The 24,477-nt window shown below is 44.8% G+C and overlaps 1 protein-coding gene across 8 annotated transcripts in view; it reads right to left on the minus strand.

Moving 5' to 3' along the window:
* Window positions 1-24,477, minus strand: part of CACNA1A (calcium voltage-gated channel subunit alpha1 A) — a 407,588-nt gene that overhangs the window by 224,993 nt on the left and 158,118 nt on the right. For all 8 annotated transcript variants that reach the window (XM_077470422.1, XM_077470419.1, XM_077470424.1 and 5 more), the window contains exons 12-17: window positions 18,533-18,645; window positions 11,070-11,201; window positions 10,709-10,781; window positions 10,501-10,618; window positions 1,225-1,292; window positions 1,037-1,143 (exon numbers count right to left, since the gene is read on the minus strand). In XM_077470422.1, the coding sequence (XP_077326548.1) occupies window positions 1,037-1,143; window positions 1,225-1,292; window positions 10,501-10,618; window positions 10,709-10,781; window positions 11,070-11,201; window positions 18,533-18,645 (611 nt within the window). The remainder of the gene's footprint in view (window positions 1-1,036; window positions 1,144-1,224; window positions 1,293-10,500; window positions 10,619-10,708; window positions 10,782-11,069; window positions 11,202-18,532; window positions 18,646-24,477) is intronic.

The raw sequence follows: 24,477 nt of genomic DNA on the forward strand, positions 1-24,477 counted from the left end.
AACAGTTATGCAACAAGCATTATCAAATGTTGAGTTAAAGTGGTGTTGCCACCAAAAAATAAAAAAGTGTTTAAAATTCTTAAAAAAATAAAATAATAATAATTGGAAAAAAAATTGTTTTTACTCACCTCTAAATACCCGTTGCTTGGGGGTCCCTCGTAGTCTGCCTTCTTCCTTGCCCGGGCTGGTGACATCACTTCCCCTCGCGCCGCACAGTCATCTGGGACCTGTCACGTGTCCCAGATGACTGTGCGCCACTCACGCATGCGCAGTGGGTGCCCGGCTGTGAAGCCACAGCCGGGCGCCCACAGTACGAATGACGGCGCCACGGGCGGAGCAGGGAAAGAGAGGGGGCTTTGTTCCCCTGCATTGCTGGACCCCGGGACAGGTAAGTGTCCGTTTATTAAAAGTCAGCAGCTGCAGTATTTGTAGCTGCTAACGTTTAATTTTTTTTTTTTTTGGGGCACCCCACTTTAAGCAAGGACAGCCCATATATTAATTTCAGTTTAGATTTTTATAGCAACTAATAAAAATCCATCTTGTTTTGATGTGGTTTCAGTTCTTCAAGTAACTACTTCTTAAAAACTAGAAGAATTGACACCGTTCATGAAGGTTGGGAGAGGGATATTATTAGCGCCATTTGTATTACTATTGTTTGCACTGCGCCCTGAGCCCACCCAGTTGTGTGACAATAGCGAATTAATATTCGCTATAGTCTTCCTGATTCTTCAACCAGCCAATCAGGAAGCGGCTCCTGAGACACGATCGGTCCAATTGCCGTGAAGGGGGGGGGGGGCAGGTTTGTTTGACGTCCCCTCCCAAATATTAAGCACCAGCCGCCACTGGTCCTACATTTAGAATGAGAGAACGGAAAGGGAAGGGAAGGGAAAGGGAAAAGAAAAGGAAATGGAAAGGAGAAAGGACAAAAAAAGCTGAAATAATGTAGAAGAAAAATAATTCAAGGCAATTTTTCCTCAAATATAGGTATTTTTGATGCACATTTTTTTCTTTTGGTTAGAAAACCTAACACACTTACGCTGCTATGGACATGTTAGTAGCTGATATTGGACTGACTTCTGCTACTTCCTTGGCTTTCTGTAATGCTAGTTTTTGATTGGCAGCCTCCTCTTCCTCCTGTTCATCCTGCAGATAGACAAAGGCCCATCAGAGCAATAATATTCATACTATGAACAATTTATCCATAAGGTATTACCCAAAATATACCTTGGTTAGCTCCTGAGCATTGGCCAGATTGTCCACCGCGATAGCCAAGAAGACATTCAGCAGTGTGTCTGTGCAGAATAAGCTAAGGAACAGGTCCAACCCGCTATGTCACATCATTTAATTAGATAAACCTATTACATACAATTATATTTAATTTTCTATATTAGTGGCAGAATTCAGGAGCTAATCAGTCAAATAGAAAGATGTTATTGAGACTATTTTTTTAGCAATAATGGCCACTGTTTGTCACTGTTTTCTTTTTCTGTGCAGCCGGTTCCTTGATCTATAAGGCCGGCCATACATGGTTTGAATCTCGATATGAACCATAAATGGGCAGGCTGAATGTACCCAGTTGATTGATCGATCAACTTGGGTACAACCAGCCTGCCAGATTTTCTTGCGATTATCACTGTCTTCTCCCGGCGAAGAATAGTGCCCTATCATTGCTCTTGGTGGGACAAATATTGTCTCATTGTTTGTATCAGTGGGAGGAATTTTGCCTATCATTAGTGTCTGGTGGAATAATTATAACCCATTTTTGGTGACAAGGAATTTTGCTGCATCGTTTGTGTCATTGGAAGGAAGAGTTTGGGGTGGAGGAACTTGACTGGCCTGCACAGAGTCTTGACCTCAACCCGATAGAACACCTTTGGGTTGAATTAGAGTGGAGACTGCGAGCCAGGCCTTCTCATCCAACATCAGTGCATGACCTCACAAATGCGCTTCTGGAAGAATGGCCAAAGATTCCCATAGACACACTCCTAAACCTTGTGGACAACCTTCCCAGAAGAGTTGAAGATGTTATAGCTTCAAAGGGTGGGCCAACTCAATATTGAACCCTACAGGCTAAGGCCTAGTTCACACCTATGCATTTGTTGTGCTTTTTTTGCATTTTGTACATTTGCACTAGTCCATTTAACATGGTTTCCTATGGAACATGTTCTGTGGTGCAAATCTGCAAAATGCAAAAAGCACAAAAAATGCATAGGTGTGAATGCAGCCTGAGGCCGCGTACACACGGGCGGATTGTCTGCCCAACTTAGTCCGCTGAACCGTGTTTCAGCGGACAATCCGCTCGTGTGTGGGCTTCAGCGGACTTTTTCAGCGGACAGTCCGACGGACTTTGTCTTTCAGAATTTCCGTAATTTTGTCCGCTGAAACTTGGTTTTGTCCGTCCAAACTTGGTTTCAGCGGACAGTCCGCTCGTGTGTAGGCAAGTTGGACGGACTAAGTATGGCGCATGCTCAGAAAGGGTTTACACGGCCGAAGGTTGCATTGCAGTGTATTGGACGTCGTTTTTCTAGTCCCGTCGTACGTGCTGTACACGTCATCGCGCACGTTTTCAGCGGACTGTCTGTTCATCGTGTGTGGTCAAGTCCGTTCATTCAAAAGTTGAACGGACTGTCTGTCGGATTGTCTGACGTACTTAGTTGGGCAGACAATCCGCCCGTGTGTACGCGGCCTAAGACTGGGATGCCATTAAAGTTCATGTGCGTGTGTATAAAAACAGGTGTCCCAATACTTTTGGTAATATAGTGTGTGTATATATATATATATATATATATATATATATTGGAATTTAAAGCTAATATACATATATGGTTAATGTTGTAATGGAGTGGTTCTTAAGCTGTGGCCTACAGGCTGGCTGTGGCTTTTTGCTGGTCTTATTCAGCTCTTGTAAAATGTATCCTTCCTTTGACACAAAAGGGCACTATAAGTTAATAGTTCACAATTTTACAGGGTAATAACTGGCAACCACCTGTAGCAAGTTTATAAAAAAAAATTCTTTTAGGTGGTATATTTGAGTTTAGTACATGTTTTTGTTGAAAGCTCTGCACCAACCCAACTATATATTTTTTTTATTTAAAAATGTTTATATGAAACATATGCAAACAACTTCCCATGTATATACATTGCATTTGCAGAAATCTACATTTACATATCAGGGTTATCATAGCGCCATCAAAAGTAATATACATACTAACCAAGATCTTATAACGTCAAAACTTGTTCATAAATTTAGTACAACCGTTACATTGTGTCAGAAAGATGGCATAATTATCCTGTAGGGCATCATAGAAGCCTGGACATCACCAATTCCCTGGGGCTCAGTCCTGGCATATCTAACATGGTGACCAAATACGTTCAAATCTACCCGGGCTCCCCCTGTGTTGATAGCTATATCTTTCCGTAACAAGGGTGTTTCCCATGTGTGTTATCCACAATGCAACAGTGAGTGGTGAGGTCGATTTCCAACCCACCAGAATACGTTTTTGGGCCTGAAACAGAGCCCTAGAGGCAGGGGCGTCGGGAGGGAGTGGCTAGGGGGGCTGAAGCCCCGAATGTGACCCCCTAAAGCCCCGAGTGTCAGCTCTGCAGGGTATTTATTGTTAGCCTCGAGTGCTGCGGCGAGCGCCGGGACCAATCTGATCCCGAGCGCCACCGAGTGTGGCCGAGTGCCAGAGCTGGTCCCGCCTTCTGGAGCCTGCATGTCTATGATGGACCTCCCACTGGTCCAATGCTGGGACCGCGGGATGTGTGACGTCCATCATAGGCGCTGTTGGCTCCAGAAGGCGGGAATTACAAAGCGGCTGCCGCGCCACATACCTGCTTGGCCCTCGGGCGAGCCGCTCTCCTCTCCTCCTCGGCTCCTCCTCTGAGGACTGGCTGCTGTGACACCACGGCTGAGACAGGTCAGTGTGTGTTAAGGTCAGTGTAGGTAGGTCATTGTAGGTAGGTCAGTGTGTGTTAATGTCAGTGTAGCTATGTCAGTGTAGGAATGTCAGTGTAGGTAGGTCACTGTGTGTAAATGTCAGTGTAGGTAGGTCAGTGTGTGTAAAGCCCCATACACACTATCAGATTTTCTGCTGATTTTTTCCTTCAGATTTACCAAAACCATATAATATGAGGTCAAACCTTAGGAGTTTCAATGTGTATGCAATCAGGCAGGTCCTTGCATTACATGGTTTTGGTAAATCTGAAGACAAAAATCAGCAGAAAATCTGATAGTGTGTATGGGGTTTAAATGTCAGTGTGTCTAAATGTCAGTGTAGGTAGGTCAGTGTAGGTATGTCAGTGTGTGTTAAGGTCAGTGTAGGTAGGTCAGTGTGTGTTAATGTCAGTGTAGGTAGGTCAGTGTGTGTTAATGTCAGTGTAGGTAGGTCAGTGTAGGTAAATGTCAGTGTATGTATATGTCCAGTGTATGTAGGTCAGGCAGGTGAGTGTAGGTAGGTCACTATCGTCAGTGTAGGTAGGTCAGTGTAGGTAGGTCAGTGTAGGTATGTCAGTGTATGTTAATGTCAGTGTAGGTAGGTCAGTGTAGGTAGGTCAGTGTGTGGTAATGTCAGTGTAGGTAGGTCAGTGTGTGTTAATGTCAGTGTAGGTAGATCAGTGTGTGTGGTAATGTCAGTGTGTGTTAATGTCAGTGTAGGTAGGTCAGTGTGTGGTAATGTCAGTGTAGGTAGGTCAGTGTATGTGTAGGTCAGTGTATGTGTAGGTCAGTCAGTGTAGGTAGGTCACTACCGTTAGTGTATGTAGGTCAGTGTATGTATATCCAGTGTATGTAGGTCAGGCAGGTGAGTGTAGGTAGGTCACTATCGTCAGTGTAGGTAGGTCAGGTAGGTAGGTCACTACCGTCAGTGTAGGTAGGTTAGTGTATGTAAGCCACTACCGTCAGTGTCACGGCCCAGCAAAAAAAAAGTTGCGTACAACAGCCCCCCCCCCCCCGTTCAGGCCTTGGACTCCAGGCTGAAGCCCCTGGTCTTTTTGCCACCTAGCAACGCCCCTGCCTGAATTGGGCTTAGAGGTACAGCAGTTTGGAACACCCGGTTGAATGTTCCAAGTACCTTACTCCAGTAACGGTGAAGCTTTGGGCATTGCCAGAGGAGATGGATAAGGTCCTCATTGTGCTGCCCACACCTACCACACAAGGGCCAGCCTGCCCATCTTGTGGAGCTTTTGCGGGGTGAAGTGCACTCTGAGTACAATGTATAATTGTGATACTTTTTATGCAACATTTAAAGAGCAGGTAGAGATTGATTGCAATGCTTCATCCCACTGGTCTCCCGTGAGCGGTCCCAGGTCGCTTTCCCACAGGGAAATTGCCTTAATGGGGTGCGCCCTCAGATGGTGTGTCAGCAACATTTGGTAACAGTCCAATATAATGCCCTTCGTTTCAGTGCTAGACTGCAACAGGTGGAAGATAGGGATACACAACATAATAACCCAGCTGCCCTGTGCGCCCACTGCATGCCGGAGCTGAAGGTAGGAATAAAACATGGTGGGAGGTAGATTAAACTGACTTTGTAGTTCAGGGAAGGACTTAAGCTTGCCATTACGGAATATATGGGATAAAAAAGACACCCCCAAGGCTCTCCACCTGGGCCCTTGACGTAGCTTAACCAGTTCAACATAGGTGAGGTTATTCCAGATAGGGCAGTATTCAGTGAACCCCTGCACTCCCTGCATCTGCTTGCCCTTGTTCCATATTTGTTGAATTAGTGAATGAGTAGGGGTCTATTTATTGGATTTGTGAAACACCTGCGCCTCCAGGCCCATCAAAACAGTTTTGGCTCCAGTGCCTATCAGCATCAACAATGCCGAGGAGCTCACTGGATCTTGGGCCATAGAGCCAGTCAGATGCTGCAGCTGGGCCGCCAGATAGAACAGCCAGGGGTTGGGCAGTGTCAACCCACCGCTGTCCTTTGGGTACTGCAGCTGTTCCAATTTAATCCTGGGGGGGACAAGTATTCCATAGTAGGCATCAAAAAAGCCCTCTAGGAGGGCTGCACATTGGGAAGACATAGCAAGTAGGAGGTAGTCAACCCAACTATATTTGAACTGCTTTACTATTTTCCATTTGCACACTACTTCCAGTGGCGCAAATGTTCCCAGAATATCATATTATAACGCGATTGTACGAAATTACACGTGGCTTGTCCATGACACCTTGCGTCCCCTGCCAGTTTCCCTTAGTCAAGATGGCGGCGCCAGTACCCGATAGCCCATTGAAGAATCGGCTCGGGTGAGGACATGGCAGGATCCCTGAACAGGTAAATGCCTTTAAATTAAAAGTCAGCAGCTACAGTATTTGTAGCTGCTGACTTTTAATCTTTTCTGAAGGAGCCTGGAGCTCCACTTTGAATAGACATTAAGGCTGCTGGTTCACATACTGTAAAAGCAAATTTTAAACTGCAGCCAATACACATGACATGTGAACTGCCAACCTTCTCTATGGTGCATGGTTCACATAACTTTGGGCTGGCCGCGGTCCATTTTTAAAAATGGTCCTGTGCGTTTCAGTCCGATTCAGGTGCCATTTCAAGTAAAGCAAAACTGCACCGGACTCCTTTTAAAAACCACAGTAAAAACCATGGGCGAACATATGTGAACCGAGCCTTAATTGGTTCTTTATTGAATACTATCAACAAATACATGAATTTTTGTACAGTATCTCATAAAAGTGAGTACACCCTCACATTTTTGTAAATATTTTATTATATCTTTTCATGTGATAGCACTGAAGAAATTACACTTTGCTACAATGTAAAGTAGTGAGTGTAAAGCTTGTATAACAGTATAAATTTGCTGCCCCCTCAAAATAACTCCACACAGCCATTAATGTCTAAACCGCTGGCAACAAAATTAAGTACACCCCTAAGTCAAAATGTTCAAATTGGGCCCAAAGTGTCAATATTTTGTGTGGCCACCATTATTTTCCAGCACTGTCTTAACCCTCTTGGGCATGGAGTTCACCAGAACTTCACAGATTGCCACTGGAGTCCTCTTCCACTCCTCCATGACAACATCACGGAGCTGGTGGGTGTATGTTAGAGACCTTGCGCTCCTCCACCTTCCATTTGAGGATGCCCCACAGATGCTCAATAGGGTTTAGGTCTGGAGACATGCTTGGCCAGTCCATCACCTTTACTCTCAGCTTCTTTAGGAAGGCAGTGGTCATCTTGGAGGTGTTTTTGGGGTCGTTATCATGTTTGAATACTGCCCTGTGGCCCAGTCTCCAAAGGGAGGGGATCATGCTCTGCTTCAGTATATCACAGTACATGTTGGCATTCATGGTTCCCTCAATGAATTGTAGCTCCCCAGTGCCGGCAGCACTCATGCAGCCCCAGACCATGCTTGACTGTAGGCAAGACACACTTGCACTCCTCACCTGGTTGCCGTCACACCATCTGAACAAAATATGTTTATCTTGGTCTCATCAGACCACAGGACATGGTTCCAGTAATCCATGTCCTTAGTCTGCGTGTCTTCAGCAAACTGTTTGTGGGCTTTCTTGTAGATCCTCTTTAGAAGAGGCTTCCTTCTGGGACAACAGCAATACAGAACAATTTGATGCAGTGTATGGTCTGAGCACTGACAGGCTGACCCCCACCCCTTCAACCTCTGCAGCAATGCTGGCAGCACTCATATGTCTATTTCCCAAAGACAACCTCTGGATATGACACTGAGCACGTGCACTCAACTTCTTTGGTCAAACATGGGGAGGCCTTTCCTGAGTGGAACCTGTCCTGTTAAACCGCTGTATGGTCTTGGCCACCATGCTGCAGCTCAGTTTCAGGGTCTTGGCAATCTTATAGCCTAGGCCATCTTTATGTAGAGCAACAATTCTTTTTTTTAGACACTCAGAGAGTTCTTTGCCATGAGGTGCCATGTTGAACTTCAGTGACCAGCATGAGAGAGTGAGAGCGATGACACCAACTTTAACGCACCTGCTCCCCATTCACACCTGAGACCTTGTAGCACTAACGAGTCACATGACAGCGGGGAGAGAAAATGGCTAAATGGACTCAATTTGGACATTTTCACTTAGGGGTGTACTCACTTTTGTTGCCAGCGGTTTAGACAATAATGGCTGTGTGACGAGTTATTTTTAGGGGGCAGCAAATTTACACTGTTATACAAGCTGTACACTCACTACTACTCTTTGTAGCAAAGTGCAATTTCTACCTAATTTTGTCACATGAAAAGATATAATAAAATATTTACAAAAATCTGAGGGGTGTACTCCTGTTTGCGAGATACTGTATCTGTCTGCAGTTCAGCTTTAAGGAAAGCCTAAGGTAAACCTTTTCATGTAAAAATAGTGGCACCTTTCCAGTCCTCTCCGCCTTTCCCCAAAATGGGCAAACTAAGCAGACTAAACAGCAGTCCGTCCGCCCCCCTAATCTACATGCATGGTGCGGACGAATGGATTTTAATCTGAGGCTAATCTAATCTAGATAAGGCACCAAGTGAGTTTAAATACCACCTTAAAGAGGTGTTCCAGCCTGGGGAATTTATTTTTAAAGTCAGCAGCTACAAATACTGTAGCTGCTGACTTTTAATATAAGGACACTTACCTGTCCTGGGAGCCTGCGATGTCGGCGCCCCAGCCGATCTTCGGATCAGCTGTTGGGTGCTGCCGTCGCTATCTCCACTTAGGCTGCATTCACACTACATCGTTTTGAATCGTGGGACGCATGTCGCCAATAAATAGTTCAGGAGCTACTTTGGGATGTCATGCATCCCGCAATGCAGGTTGCTGCCAATGCAGCACATTTTATCGTGCGTCAAACGTGGCAGACCTGCCCCAAGACTTGAGGTGTCATTCAAATGAATGAGTCCCGCATTTTGTCATTCACACCTCGGCGCTGCCAAATCGTGGGCAGATTCGCAGCAAATCTGCTTGCGATTCAAAGCGCTGTAGTGTGAAGGCAGCCTAAGACCCCTTTCACACCAAGGGTGTTTTGCAGGCGCTATAGCGTTAGAAATAGCGCCTGCAATCCTCCCTCAAACTGCTGCACCATTGTCTCCAGTGTGAAAGCCCGTGGGCTTTCACACTGGAGCGTTGCGCTGGCAGGACATCAGGAAAAGTCTTTGGTGCGGTGAAGGAGCGGTGTGTTTACCGCTCCTCCACCGCTGCTCCCCATTGAAATCAATGGGGCAGCACGGCTATACCGCTGGCAAAACGCCGCTATTGCGCCGTGTTGCGGGCGGTTTTAACCCTTTCCCGGCTGCTAGTGGGGGGTAAAAGCGCCCAGCTAGCAGCCGAAATGCGCCACAAATCCAATGGTAAAACGCCGCTAAAAATAGCGTCGTTTTACCGTCGAAGCTATGGGCATGGCAGTGTGAAAGCCATCTAAGGAAAACCGGCAGTGAAGCCTTTCTGCTTCACAGATGTTCCCTACTGCGCATGCGTTCTGCACTTTCTAATTGGCCTGGCGGCGGAGGAAGGATGAGAAGGAAAAAAACAGGTATCCGTTCCACCCTCCCCCATGAAAGGTGCCAAATGTGGCAACAGAAGAGGGGGGATCAAATAAGTGGAAGTTCCACTTTTGGGTAGAACTCCAATTTAATCAGCCACAGAACCTGTGCAATTAATATGTGTTCAAGTTTAAAGGGATGAGGTGGCAACCCTACCCAGGATCCTTCTCCTCTGCCTCCTAAGGTAAGGAGGCCTCTGATTGCTGCCTATCCGTGCATCTCCCGCAGGGGGGGAGGGGGTTGACATTGATTTGAGAGCAGCATCCGCCAATATTGAGCACCAGCCGCCACTGCTAAACAGTACTGTTAGTAATACGCCAATTTGAATGATTTGTTAAAAGTAAGTAGCTAAGCCTTCATTGATAGTGCTAATGTATGCAGAGAGAGATGGCACATGACTGCCACAGGAAGAGCAGAGGTGTCTTGGACTTGCAGCTGTAATTGACAACCTTCTCTGTTACACAAAGCAATCTCCTGCATTTAGGAGCTAAGTCCATATGTAAGTAGTGTAGCCAACCCTTTGGATAAAATATGGAAAGTCGAAGGTCTTGCTGCCCTCCTCAGAACAATGGGTATCCTTGGAGCTGAAACTCAGCAATAGCCCAAGGGTCTGATGAAGAGAGTACTCCCTCGTAACGCGTAAGCCGTTTGCGATACCATCTGGTTCCTCCTAATACCCGGTCCAGTTTACAGCTGTCTAGAAGACACAGTTCCAAATTCTTGGAGCAATGTTAAGCCTTCTTTTTAACGTTAGTTTGTGATTATGACTCTTGTTTTTATTTAAATAAAATGTATTTTTTGTAATGCGCAAGGTCGGTGCGCCCTCCCTGTTCTTCTATATGTTTTACCTTCTCTGTTGTTGCATGCAAGGGAGAAGATGGCTCCCAACAGGGGGAATAACTTGATCTTGGGCTGAAGACTGCAATACAAGTTTGTTAACCTATAACATATTTAATTCTTTATAAGCCAGATTCTGTGGACAGTGGTAATGGAAGGACTTATGAAGGATACAGTTTCCAAAAAGAGTCAGAATGATGAAGTAGATGGAGAACACCATGCCTGATTTGACCCCACCCTGAGCCTTGATGCCATCATACATTACTTCATTCCAGTCTTCTCCAGTCAGTATCTAAAAGTGAGAAAAACCAGGAAGATTGATTTAGTAAAAATAGATAAACGTGCATAATGGGAAATACACATACATAATCGGTTCCCATACCTGGAACACAGTCATTATTGCTGCAGGAAAGCTATCAAAGTTTGTAGAGGGGGTTTTATCATCAAAGTTAAACCTGTTAACAAAAAAAAAAAAAAAAAAAAAGAAGATGTAAATGTGGAGTACAAAGCTATTATGTACAGCTATTACTGTAAGTACCCTGTGGCCAGACAGACGGATCTGCAGAAGGTAAACCAGAGAAAGTCACATGACACCTGTCACCTATCTTTAGCTTTTGTCCTTCCCAGAAGTCTTGTGCCTCCAGCTTTTTCTTTTTTTCCATTTCCATACTAGAGCAAACAGGTCAACATAACGTCGCCTCACCACCATCACTTATTTCTCTTTGCACATACAGCTTACTTACTGTCCACCAAACAGCTGCATCCCCAGTAAGGCAAAGACCACAATGAAAAGGAAGAGCAGGAATAGCAAGCTGATGATGGATTTCATTGAGCTCAGAAGGGAGATCACCAGGTTACGGAGAGATGCCCAATATCTGCACATAAAAAAAAAAAGAATAAGACAAAAAGAGAAAGACACACCTTAAAGTGGAGTTGCCCCCCAAAAAATAAAACTACTTAAAATTCTTAAAAAAAATCAAAAAAAAATAATTGGCAAAAAAAAATTTTTTACTCACCTCTAAATACCGGTTGCTAGGGGGTCCCTCGTAGTCTGCCTTCTTCATTGCCCGGGCTGGTGACATCACTTCCCCTCGCGCCGCACATTCACCTGGGACCTGTCACGTGTCCCAGGTGACTGTACGGCGTATCACGGCGCCCTGCGCCGCTCGCGCATGCGCAGTGGGTGCCCGGCTGTGAAGCCACAGCCGGGTGCCCACAGTATGCATGACGGCGCCGCGAGCGGAGCGGGGAGCGAGGGGGGGGCTTCGTTCCCCCGCATCGCTGGAACCCGGGACAGGTAAGTGTCCGATTATTAAAAGCCAGCAGCTGCAGTATTTGTAGCTGCTGACTTTTAATTTTTTTTTTTTAGGGGGTACCCCACTTTAATAATGTTTAATCAGCCTTGCATCTAATAAGGCAATATAAGATAACCCTTTTATCATTTGTCATAACTAACTTTTCCCATGCTTCTAAAAGCAAGGTATTATTATTATACAGGATTTATATACCGCCAACAGTTTACGTAGCGCTTTATAACTTGGGGGTAAGGTATATGTAGAGATACTGAGATATACACTATATTATCAAAAGTATTGGGAAGCCTGCCTTTACACGCACATGAACTTTAATGGCATCCCAGTCCTAGTCGATAGGGTTCAGTATTAAGTTAGCCCACCCTTTGCAGCTATAACAGCTTCAACTCTTCTGGGAAGACTGTCCACAAGGTTTAGGAGTGTGTCTATGGGAATGTTTGACCATTCTTCCAGAAGCGCATTTGTGAGGTCAGGCACTGATGTTGGACCAGAAGGCCTGGCTCGCAGTCTGCACTCGAGTTCCTCCAAAATGTGTTCTATCGGGTTGAGGTCGGGACTCTGTGCAGGCCATTCAATTTCCTCCACCCCAAACTCGCTCATCTTTATGGACCTTGCTTTGTGCACTGGTCCAAATCATTTGGTGGAGGAGGGATTATGGTGTGGGGTTGTTTTTCAGGGGTTGGGCTTGGCCCCTTAGTTCCAATGAAGGGAACTCTTAAGGCGTCAGCATACCAAGACATTTTGGACCATTTCATGCTCCCAACTTTGTGGGAACAGTGAAAGTCGGCACAATATTGCCAGGCAACTTTGAGGCAACTTCGAAGCAACTTCAGGGAATTCCTATGTAATCTTCCTGTAATGTCGGATCCAAATCACATGAGTTAAGATAAGGATCCGACTTGGAGGCAACTTCCATTGAAAGCTATGGGTACAAATCGGCTAGAAGTCGCCTTGAAGTAGTACAGGAACCTTTTCTGAAGTCGGAGCAACTTCAGTAGTGTATATTAAGACAGCTCTCATTCACTTCAATGCAATTTCTTATGTCCAGTGACTTGGGGTGACTTGAGGTCTGACAAGTCGGATCCCAAGTTGCTGTAGTGTGAACCGGCACTTATTCTTGACCTTACCTGTTCCAACTTCATTGCTAGCCCCTGCGTGGGCAGAACTTTTGCATTTTAACCACTTGTTAAAATTGCATAAAAACTACTGAAAGAGAAAACTCAGTGTGCATGACATCTGGGAGATGGAGGGAGTTTTGTCATCAGAGGTACTTATGACCTTCCCACGCTCCAGAACCTGAAGCAGTGATGGGGAAAAGATTCTGCTTGCTCTCTCTATCAAGCACCTGCATCACTAAAGAATATTCTAACAGGATGCTCTGCGAGGGTGTTACACTTGCCAGAATAACAGGTTCTCAGACAGCCGACATTAATCTTGGAACTGAGGCCGCGTACACACGCGGGGACTGTTCGCTCAACTTTGTCCGCTGAACAGTGTTTCGGCGGACAGTCCGCTCGTGTGTGGGCTTCAGCGGACAGTTTCAGCGGACAGTCTGACGAGCAAAGTTTTTCGGAAATTCCGTAAAACTGTCCGCTGAAACTTGGTTTGAGCGGACAGTCCGCCCGTGTGTAGGCTTGTTCGTCAAACTAAGTTCCGCGCATGCTCAGAAAGGATTTACACGGCGAAGGTTGCATTGCAGTGTATAGGACGTCGTATTTCTAGTCCCGTCGTACGTGCCGTTCACGTCATCGCGCAAGTTTCAGCGGACTGTTCGTTCGTCGTGTGTGGCCAAGTCCGTCCATGCTAATTTTGAGCGGACTGTCCGCTCAAACTGTTTGACGAACAAAGTTGGGCGAACAGTCCCCGCGTGTGTACACGGCCTGAGGCAAACCACCATCAATGCTCTCCCACAAACAAGTCCTTATCAAATGCAGCAGATAAAAACAGTGTTTGGATTTGGATTATATAAGGTAAGACAACAACTGGGCTGTAATATGAGACTGAAGGCGCCCATATACAATGTGCCAAATTATTACCGTGAACAACTTAAAATGTCTACGCCTAAACCCAACAATTTCCAACAAACCACTTCCGTAATACGGTCAATTTGGAGACCATTTTTATTTATGTAGCACCCTGATGTTTAGGTAGGGTTGCTATTAAATTTATTTGCCAAGCGATAGTTTCCTTGGCCAATTGTTAGGAGGTCAATTGATTTTGCCCTAATTCTGGATTTGCTGCACTTCTCTCTTCTGTTGCTAGATGGCCAGGTACCTGGTGACATTAGCTAGGACAAGGGCATTGCAAGGACATATTAGGAATGAATGGGATGTCTCAGCCAACAGGCCAGGATTTTATTGGGTCCCTTGGCCTGCTGGGAGAACCTATTTATTTGAATGGAGTCAGGTGATCGGGATTCTGTGCCACGGCTGTCTGGGTGGATGCATGTTGTATTGCCTTGGGCTGCTAGACCAGAAACCTAAGGCCATTCCCAGGGACATCTGGCTGCTAGGCTGTCTAAAAGCCTATACAGAAGCAGGGAAGTAGCGTAGGGTTGGGACTGCAGTCTTGTAGTCCAACCAGAAGTAACGGCTCTGTCGGCCAGAGAACCAGTTGTGGTCACCTTGGTACCAGAGATCACTGTGAGTAAGCTGAAGCTAGTACCACAGCAGACTTCTCGCCAGTCTGGAACTGTGAAGAAGTGGGAAAATTTCAGCAAGTGCCAAGTCATGGACTCAACGGGATAGCAGAAGTGACTCCTATGGAGTGCCAAGCCAGGGACCTAACGTGTCAGCAGAGGTGAAGCTTGAAGAGTATCTGTGAGTGCCAACCCAGCAGGGAAGCGGGGGTGATGCTTGAGGAAGATACTGAGTGCTACAGTGAAAGAGCTCAGGGAGCTAGTAGATCTGGAGTCTAGTGAGAGACTGGGAGCTCGTTGAGTGAAGACCCACAGTGAGTGAGTGTGGGGTAAAGAGAACTGTGTGTTGCAGATAGTTGAATACCTTTACCATAACTGCTACAAGATTGTTGCCATAGGAGACCTATACAGAAGTGATGTCTGGCTGGAGGCCTTTACCTGCATAGCTGTCTACCTATAGAAGCCTCGGAGTCTGCTAATTATCTTTGCATCTACCTAAGGGTGTCCTGGCCCTAACCCTCTCCCCCACAGTTCTGTTTAAGAGACAATAAATCTCTTTGCATTCAAAAAGTGACTGGTGCCCACCATTTCATCTTACATTACTCTCACCATGCCTTGTAACCCACTCTACACTGAAGAATGTTGGCTGTCCCTGACTCTGGTTGTCACCCTTAGGCCTCAGGGGACCCCAGGACATTCATTTGAAAATACTTGACAGGTTTCCCTTCAATCAGTGTTTCTAAACTTTATTAACACGCAGCATCTACATTTACAAATGTGGCAGAGTGGGTCACCATGTCTGATACAACCCTCAGCATGTGTCGGTTTATTAACCGTACCCATTATTGTGCATAAATATTTTCCACATAGTGCCCTAAAGCCCCGTACACACGACCAGACTTTTCAACATCCAAAGTCTGACGGAATGATTCCGGCAGACTATTCGATCGTGTGTGGGCTGCAACGGACTTTTGATTCGCAAAAGTCTGACAGACTTTAGAAATGAAACATGCCGGACCCAGTTCCTAACGAGAAATTTGCTCGTGTGTATGCTATTCTGACGGACTAAAACCGACGCTAGTGCAGCTATTGGCTACTGGCTATGAACTTCCTTATTCGAGTCGAGTCGTACGTCATCACGTTCGAATCCGTCGGAGTTTGGTGTGATTGTGTGTGGCCAAGTCCGCTCATTCGGAAAGTCCGTCAGAATTCTGCCAGAACTCCGTCAGAACTCCTTCGAAAGTCTGTCGGACTTAATCCCTCGAAAAGTCTGGTCGTGTGTACGCGGCATAAGTGTATCTATAGCTATTGTTTTTATTTTTACATTTTGGATAGAGCAAGAAAGTTTAGAACTTCTGTCAGGTTTTTATTTCTCAGAATGTTGAGAAAGCCCATATCAAGTAAAAAAACACCCATTGTTCTGGGACACTGATGCCACCTTTGTTGAGGTGACAGACAGAGCACTGCGCTCTGCCTGTAACCTTGATAAAGGGGACCTCTTACTTCCTGTTCTGTTTTCAGAGCAGGAAATAAGGGGAAATCTTAAGGGGCCATGTACCTGGTTTAGATAGTGTAGCACCCTGGTGTTTAGGCAGGGTTGCTCCTAAATTTACCTGCCAGGTATAGCTACGTTGGGTAATTGTTGAGGATCAATTGATTTCACTCTAATGCCGCGTACACACGACCAGACTTGGGTCCGACGGTCATCCTGACGGACTTTCGGCGGAGTTCCGACGGACTTTCCGAATGAACAGACTTGGCCACACACAATCACACCAAAGTCCGAAGGATTAGAACGTGATGACGTACGACCGGACTAGAATAAGAAAGTTCATAGCCAGTAGCCAATATCTGCCCTAGCGTTGGTTTTGTCCGTCGGACTAGCATACACATGAGTGGATTTCTCCATAGGAACTGGGTCCGGTGGGGGTCCGGCGGAGGTCCGGCGAAAAAAATGGAAACATGTTCTATTTCTAAAGTCCGTCAGATTTTTGGACAGCAAAGGTCCGATGGAGCCCACACATGATCGAATTGTCCGACGGATTTGTTCCATCGGGCCTTTGCTGACGAAAAGTCCGGTCATGTGTACGCGGCATAAGACTGTAATTGCTGCACTCCTCTCTTTTGCCGCAAGGTGGCTGGGTACCTGGTGCATTACATATGAGAAAAATTCAATGCAAGGTCAGATTATGGGTATATGGGGTATCCCAGCCAATGGGCAGGGGTTTTCTTAAATCCCTTGGCCTACTGGGAGAACCTATATATTCGGGTGAAGTCAGGTGACCAGGGTTCTGTGCCACCTAGACGGCTGTCTTTGTGGACGTGTGTTGTATTGCCTGGGTTGCTGGGCCTATCCAGATGCAAGAGCAGGGTTGGAACTGCAGCTTGCAGTCCAACCAGAAGTGCCGGTTCTGCCAGCAGGAGAACCTGTCGACGTCGGAGGTAGAGGAGAAGCTGTCAAAGCTGTCGTCACTAAGGGACCAACCACCTTATTACCAGGGACCACCATGAGTAGCTGAAGCAAGTACCAGAGCAGTATTCTCACCAACCGGGGATGGTGAAGAATCTGGAAACTTCAGCGGGTATCAAGCCATGGACCCAGCCAGTGGAGGTGATGCTTGCAGAGCAGCTTTGTGTGTCAAGCCAGGTGCCGAGCAGGCCAGTGGGGTGAAGCTTGAGAAGTATCTGGAGTGCCAAGTTAGGGACCCAACAGAGAAGTGGGGGTGATGCTTGAGGAATATACTAGAGTGAAGATTGGAGGAGCTCAGCGGATGTTGAAGTCTCGGAGTCTGAGTCTACCAATTGACATTGCAACTACCTAAGGGTATCCTGGCCCTAACCCTCTCTCCCAAAGTTCTCTTAAGAGAAATAAAAATCTCTTTGCGTTCAAGAAGTGTCTTCAGATGAAGATGAATCTACCTTGCATTACACCCACTATGCTTCACAACCCATCATATACAGAAGGATGGCAGCTATCTCTGGCCCTGGAGGTTCTCATTAGATCGAAGGAGGCCTGAGACCTTGCTACATTTGTATGCCCAGGGAAATTGTTTTTCTTAGCTTTTAATGAAGACATATTTCATGTCTGAGGTGTACAACCACTTTAAGAGTTATGCGTGTGAATTAGGTTGAGGTTTAAAAGGCTAGCTTCAAGCTGAGATACACACAATAGTATATTGCTGTGTCATGCATTTTTAATGGCATGCCAAAACAGAGCACATGAAGTCTGTATCAGATCAGGCTGGAGCAATCAACTGACAGGCTTCAGCTGACTCTCAAGCCGAGGAGTCAGGACTTGTTCACACCATGTTTGTTGAGCTGCACGTGTAGGGGGTGAAGAGGGCATGTAGAAAACAATTGTTGCCTTTGTGCCCCCCGTTCACACCACATATACAGTATATGGCGGTGTGCAGAAAAACACGGCTCAACAAACACAGCCCTCAATTTCAGACAACGTAAGCAACATAAATTTTCTATAAATCGCTGAAGCAATATAAATCTTTCATAAATAAATGAATATCCGCTTAGCGAGCAGCCATTGTAGGTTGTTGTAGGCAAAGTAGTACAGTGGCGGAGAATATTTTCAGCACTGATCACTTTATTAATGTCAGTGGCAGTTAGTCAGTCCCCCCGCCAGCGTCAGTTAGTGTCTGATTGCCTGCCACACTATCGCAGTCCCATTATAAGGCAATTATTGCCGCCATTAGTAGTATAAAAAAAATTATAATTTGTATGTGCCATGACCTTCACGCAAACCAATCAATATACAATTATTGGGATTTAGTTTAATCAAAAACATGTAGCAGAATACATTTTGGTCAAAATTTATGAAGACATTTTATTTGTTTTAACATTTTTTTAATGGCATATGTCTTATAGTAGAAAATATAAAATATTGGGGTTTTTTTTCAAAATTTTTGGTCTTTTTTTTATTTATATCACAAAAAATACAAAAAATCCAGAGGTGATCAAATACCACTAAACGAAAGCTCTATTTATGTGAAAAAAAAAAACATGATATAAACTTTGTTTGTGTACAGTGTTGCATGACCAAGCAATCGCCAGTTAAAATAGTGCAGTGCCAAATAGCAAACAATGGCCTGGTCGTGAAGGAGGTGAAATCTTCTGAAGCTGAAGTGGATTCAAAAAAATGGTATAAACCTAGCCACGAGTTAAAAAATAAATAAAAAAATCACCAACATGCCAATTGTTAGACTGAGAAGAATGGGAAATCTCTAAAGTCCCGGTCACTTACTTTGTAACCTTGAAAATGCGCAGCAAGCGGAGGGCTCTTAAGACGCTGATCCCAAAAGAGGTTCCAGGCTTCACCATTGCCCAAATAACCTCAAATATGCTCCCAGTGATAACCTGGACAGGATAAAGACAAGAATATATTTGTGGAAAGCACATGTATACACGATGGATAAAAATCAATGATTTTTTTTTAATTTAATTTGTTTTAATAAAATGCAATTGGAGCATAAAAATCTAAAGATAGTTTTCAATTTAAGATACATTAATCATTTAGATTATTCAGCATGAAATGAAGCTTAGTTATGTAGCATGAGGCTGTATATTGTGCAATATTTAATTTTTTGGGTAAACTCTTTCAATGAATCCAAGCTCTGCAAACTGAGATAACATGCACTGCATTGATGCATTCACACAATTTCATGGTAACCATGAGATAAAACAAAGTTCGGGAATATTCCTTTATCCCATTGTTTTGCAAATCTATGTACACTACAAACTGTATGACTGAATCAGTTCTGATATCACTGTTTTACTAACGTGACAGCTTATTATTATAAATAGGAAACCTTCATTTTGTTTGCAAATATTAAAGATTCTAACTGCCAGCAAGAATAAGTCCTTACTTTTAAAGAGCACCTGTCATTTCAGATCCATCATGGCAGCGCCTGTTAGCGGGCATCCACTCACCTGCTGCCGCCACGTCCCTCAACTTGTTGTGTCACTGCCGTATCACCAGCCATCCCATTAAAGTGAATGGGACGGTTTGTGAGTCAACAGCGGGTCAGAGGAGGAGCCGCTGAAGGACAGAGATGAAAGCTGCTCTTTAAAAATGTTGATTTAAATCAAGCCTTTTTACTAGTGATTTAAATCAAATCCACCTTGCATGTATATACAGAGAAGACCAATTCACAACAACAGTGATCTGCAAGGTGTCTCTGTGGTGCACATAGAATCCATAGGATAGGTCATGATGTTTATTTATAGTGCAGGCTGTGCTGCTTTTAGCATACCTGGGCACAGTGCATGAAAGCAATAAGAAAAATGGTATATGGCAGTGATGGCGAACGCGTGGCACGCGTGCTGCTGCCGGCACGCCGAGCCGTCTCTGTGGGCACGCCGTGACAATTACACTGTCATCGTTAAATCGTCCACTCCCGTGAACTACATCTCCCACAGTCCTCTTGGGATAGCGGTGACGTGTCCGAGTGGGCATGGTGCATGCTCCGAACGCTGAAGCCACGCCCCCCGTTCTCAAACATCTGACGCACCTGTTGCATGGGAAATCTCCTGACACACGGACACCACCGGAGCGACTGGAGCCTGACCCCACACCGATTTCAACAACTCAAATGTGAGTTTTATAACCAATTGCCGATGGGGCCATAGCCAAAAGATGGCTACAGCATGGTTGGGTTATTCTGGGAGGGCGTCCATGGACGCCCTTTTCCAGAATCTTGCTCCCGCACACCCTACAGTCTGAGGGAAGAGGGGAAGAGGGAGAGAGATGCAATGCTATGTCCATACTCTGTCCATACTATCCAATACTCTGCAGTACCCTGCCCATACTATGCAATACTCTGCAGTACCCTGCCCATACTATGCAATACTCTGCAGTACCCTGCCCATACTATGCAATACTATGCAATACCCTGCCCATACTATGCAATACTCTGCAGTGCCCTGCCCATACTCTGCCAATACTATGCAATACTCTGCAGTACCCTGCCCATACTCTGCCCATCCTATGCAATACTCTGTAGTACTCTGTCCATACTATGCAATAGCCTGTAGTACTCTGCCCATCCTATGCAATACTCTGTAGTACTCTGCCCATACTATGCAATACTCTGTAGTACTCTGCCTATACTATGCAATACTCTGTAGTACTCTGCCCATACTAGGCAATACTCTGTAGTACTCGGCCCATACTATGCAATACCCTGCCCATAAACTGAATAAAGCCTTTTTTAACTAACTTACAACTCTTAGAGCGGCACTGCTAAAAAAAAAAGGGGGGGGTCATTATTAGTGTCATTGTGAAACGACTGTACAAATTATTTTTTCTAAACTAAAACCTCGTTAGTCAGGTTTAATTGCAGTGTTGGCACTTTGAAAAAAATAAGTCGTTTTGGTTTGCAGTTTGGGCACTCGGGCTCAAAAAGGTTCGCCATCACTGGTATATGGTATGGTATACAAGAACTATTTCACTGCTTGTAGTAGAATGTCCACAATAAAGATGCAGTTGGAAGATACAGATGTCCATGTTCACTGACACTTTACTTGTGGATATTTCATGGATATGTTTCATGTCCTGTTGTAACACTGAGCGAAGTGTGAATGAATACTGACAGCAGCATTCATCATGGAACTTACCTGCAGGCCACTATTAACAGGCTTATCCTGTATCCTACAATAGCAACCTTCTCCAAGAAAACAATGCATCCCGCATGCAGCAGTTCCCTGATTATATAAAGTAACATGATTCTGTGTGAGGCCCCTTTCACACTTGTTATGATTTGGGACTGCAAAGTCGCATGACAAGTCGTTCCCCATCATTTCCAATGACAACCATTCATATTAGGACGACTTCAAGTCGTGCCGACTTCAAAGTCCCTGCACTACTTTGGTCCAACTTTGATCCTACTTCAGCCCATTGAATATCACTGAAGTCGGATCAAAGTTGGATCGCAGTCTTAACTGAAGGGGAACTCCACGCCAAATTAAAAATAAATGGCATGGGTTCCCCCTCTAAGAGCATACCAGGCCTTACGGCCTGGCATGGATTTTATTTTTACACTTTTTTTAGGTGAATGGGTAGGGTTACAATGTACCCCGTACTCATTCACATAGGGTGGGGGGCTGGGATCTGGGGGCCCCCCTTGTTAAAGGGGGCTTCCAGATTCCGATAAGCTCCCCGCCCGCAGACCCCGACAACCAACAGTCAGGGCTGTCGGGAAGAGGCCCTTGTCCTCATCAACATGGAGACAAGGTGCTTTGGGCTGGCTGCCCCAATGCACCCCCCCCCCCCCCCCCCGTGTTGAGGGCATGTGGCCTGGCATGGTTTGGGGGGGAGGGCGTTCACTCATCCCTTTCCTGACCTGCCGGGCTGTGTGCACAGATAAGGGTCTGGTATGGATTTTGGGGGGGCCCATGCAGTTTTTCCAGCGTGAGAGTTCCCCTAAAAATCCATGCCAGACCGAAGGGCCTGGTATGCTCTTGGAGGGGGAACCCATGGCGTTTTTTTTTTTTTACATTGTGCGTGGAGTTCCCCCTAAAGATTCATACCAGACAGTGCCTGTTATTGTCAGATCCCTGTTCATTGAAGTCGGATTAAATGTCGGACTTCAAGTCGCAGGGAAAAGTCGGATCCACAGTTGTACGACTGTCTAGTCAAAATTGCGGCCCACAGCACACAGCATGGGACCAGATATTCAAACACCCCTGGCAGTGCCCGATACCGAAGATTCTGCTGTACTTACATTTGACTCGAACCGTGGGCTCATCCCTACAGGTGAGTATTAGGGGAGCTAAGGAGGGCTGCTGCACACAGAAGGCTTTTTATCTTTTTATTTCAATGCATTGAAACCTTCTGCCTTTACAAACATTTTGCTATGGGTCATGTTCACAATTTACTATCGCTTTAACTGGTTCTGTATAATGTTTAGGCACCTCCTGCATTTTTATTTTTTATTATCATTATTATGTATTAGCAGCATTTATCAGAATACAAAATGTATTATGACAGTGGTCCTTAAGATGTAACTCCACTTTCGCAAAAGAAAAAGTAGCAACAAATATATAATATAGTATATAAAATTGCTACACATGTCATATTGTAATTCAATGTAACTAAAAATGTCCTTTCCTTTTCAATCTACAGCTCTGTATTTTTAAGTAAAATGCAATGCAGTATGGCAGCTTGGAGGTGTTCTGTACACAGATGATGTACAGAATGGTACAGATGGTACATAAATGTAATTTCCCGTTTGTGTGATTGGCTTAGTGATTTAGTGACCCAGAAGTCTGCAGTGCACTACGATACAAGTCAGATCTTGAGAATCCCGTCCCAAATGTAATTTTTGGTGAGATACTCCCAAATGAAAATCACATGTAAAGGGATTTGGACCCTATCACTTTCCTCATTAGAACCCTGCAGATGCAGCAGCTGATTGATAATTTTAAAATCACTCCCATTCATATTCACTTTGCTCATGGACACAGATAAACAAATATATATTTCTTCAGAATAAGGCCTCATGCACACTGGTTTCTTGTAAATGCTGTTTATCCTGACAGGAGAAAATCAGCGTTATGCAGTGCCTCGAAAAAGTATTCATACCCCTTGACATTTTCCACATTTTGTCATGTTACAACCAAAAACGTAAATGTATTTTACTGGGATTTTATATGATAGACCAACACAAAGTGGCACATAATTGTAAATTGGAAGGAAAATGATAAATGGTTTTCAAATATTTTACAAATAAATATGTGAAACGTGTGGGGTAAATTTGTATTGAGCCACCCTGAGTCAATACTTTGTAGAACCTCCTTTCACTTCAATTACAGCTGCAAGTCTTTTTGGGGATGTCTCTACCAGCTTTGCACATCTAGAGAGTGACATTTTTACCCATTCTTCTTTGCGAAATAGCTCAAGCTCTGTCAGACTGGATGGAGAGCGTCTGTGAACAGCAATTTTCAAGGCTTGCAACAGATTCTCAATTGGATTTAGGTCTGGACTTTGACTGGGCCATTCTAACACATGAATATGCTTTGATCTAAACCATTCCATTGTAGCTCTGGCTGTATGTTTAGGGTTGTTGTCCTGCTGGAAGGTGAACCTCCACCCCAGTCTCAAGTCTTTTGCAGACTCTAACAGGTTTTCTTCTAAGACTGCCTTGTATTTGGCTCCATCCATCTTCCCATCAACTCTGACCAGCTTCCCTGTCCCTGCTGAATAAAAGCATCCCCACAACATGATGCTGCCACCACCAGGTTTCATGTTGGGGATGGTGTGTCAGGGAGATGAGCAGTGTTAGTTTTCCACCACACATAACGTTTTGTTCATAGGCCAAAAAGTTAATTTTTTGTCTCATACGGCCAGAGCACATTCTTCCACGGATCTCGCAAACTGCAAATGAGACTTCTTATGGCTTTCTTCCAACAATGGCTTTCTTCTTGCCACTCTTCCATAAAGGCCAGATTTGTGGAGGGCACGAATAATAGTTGTCCTGTGGACAGATTCTCCCACCTGAGCTGTGGATCTCTGCAGATCCTCCAGAGTTACCATGGGCTTCTTGGCTGCTTCTCCGATTAATGCTCTCCTTGCCCAACCTGTCAGTTTAGGTGGACGGCCATGTCTTGGTAGGTTTGCAGTTGTACCATACTCTTTCCATTTTCAGATAATGGATTGAACAGTACACTATGAGATTTTCAAAGCTTGGGATATTTTTTTTATAACCTAGGCCTACTTCTCTACAAATTTATCCCTGACCTGTCTGGTGTGTTCCTTGGCCTTTATAATGCTGTTTGTTCACTAAGGTTCTCTAACAAACCTCTGAGTGCTTCACAGAACAGCTGTATTTATACTGAGATTAAATTACACACACACAGGTGGGCTCTATTTACTAATTAAGTGACTTCTGAAGGCAAATGGTTACACTAGATTTTAGTTGGGGTATCGAAGTAAAGGAGGGCTGAATACAAATGCACACCACACTTTTTCAGGTATTTATTTATAAAAAGATTATAAAACCATTTGTCATTTTCCTTCCACTTCACAATTATGTGCCACTTTGTGTTGGTCTATCATATAAAATTCCAATAAAACACATTTACATTCTTGGTTGTAACATAACAAAATGTGGAAAAATTCAAAGGGTATAAATACTTTTTCAAGGCGCTGTAAACTCACCTAAGCTCTTTTTTTTTGCTTCAAAACAGTTT

This window comes from Lithobates pipiens, unplaced genomic scaffold (assembly GCF_037356315.1).
Source record: "Lithobates pipiens isolate NorthernLeopardFrog02 unplaced genomic scaffold, aLitPip1_a1.2 Scaffold_8, whole genome shotgun sequence".
NCBI lineage: Eukaryota > Metazoa > Chordata > Amphibia > Anura > Ranidae > Lithobates > Lithobates pipiens.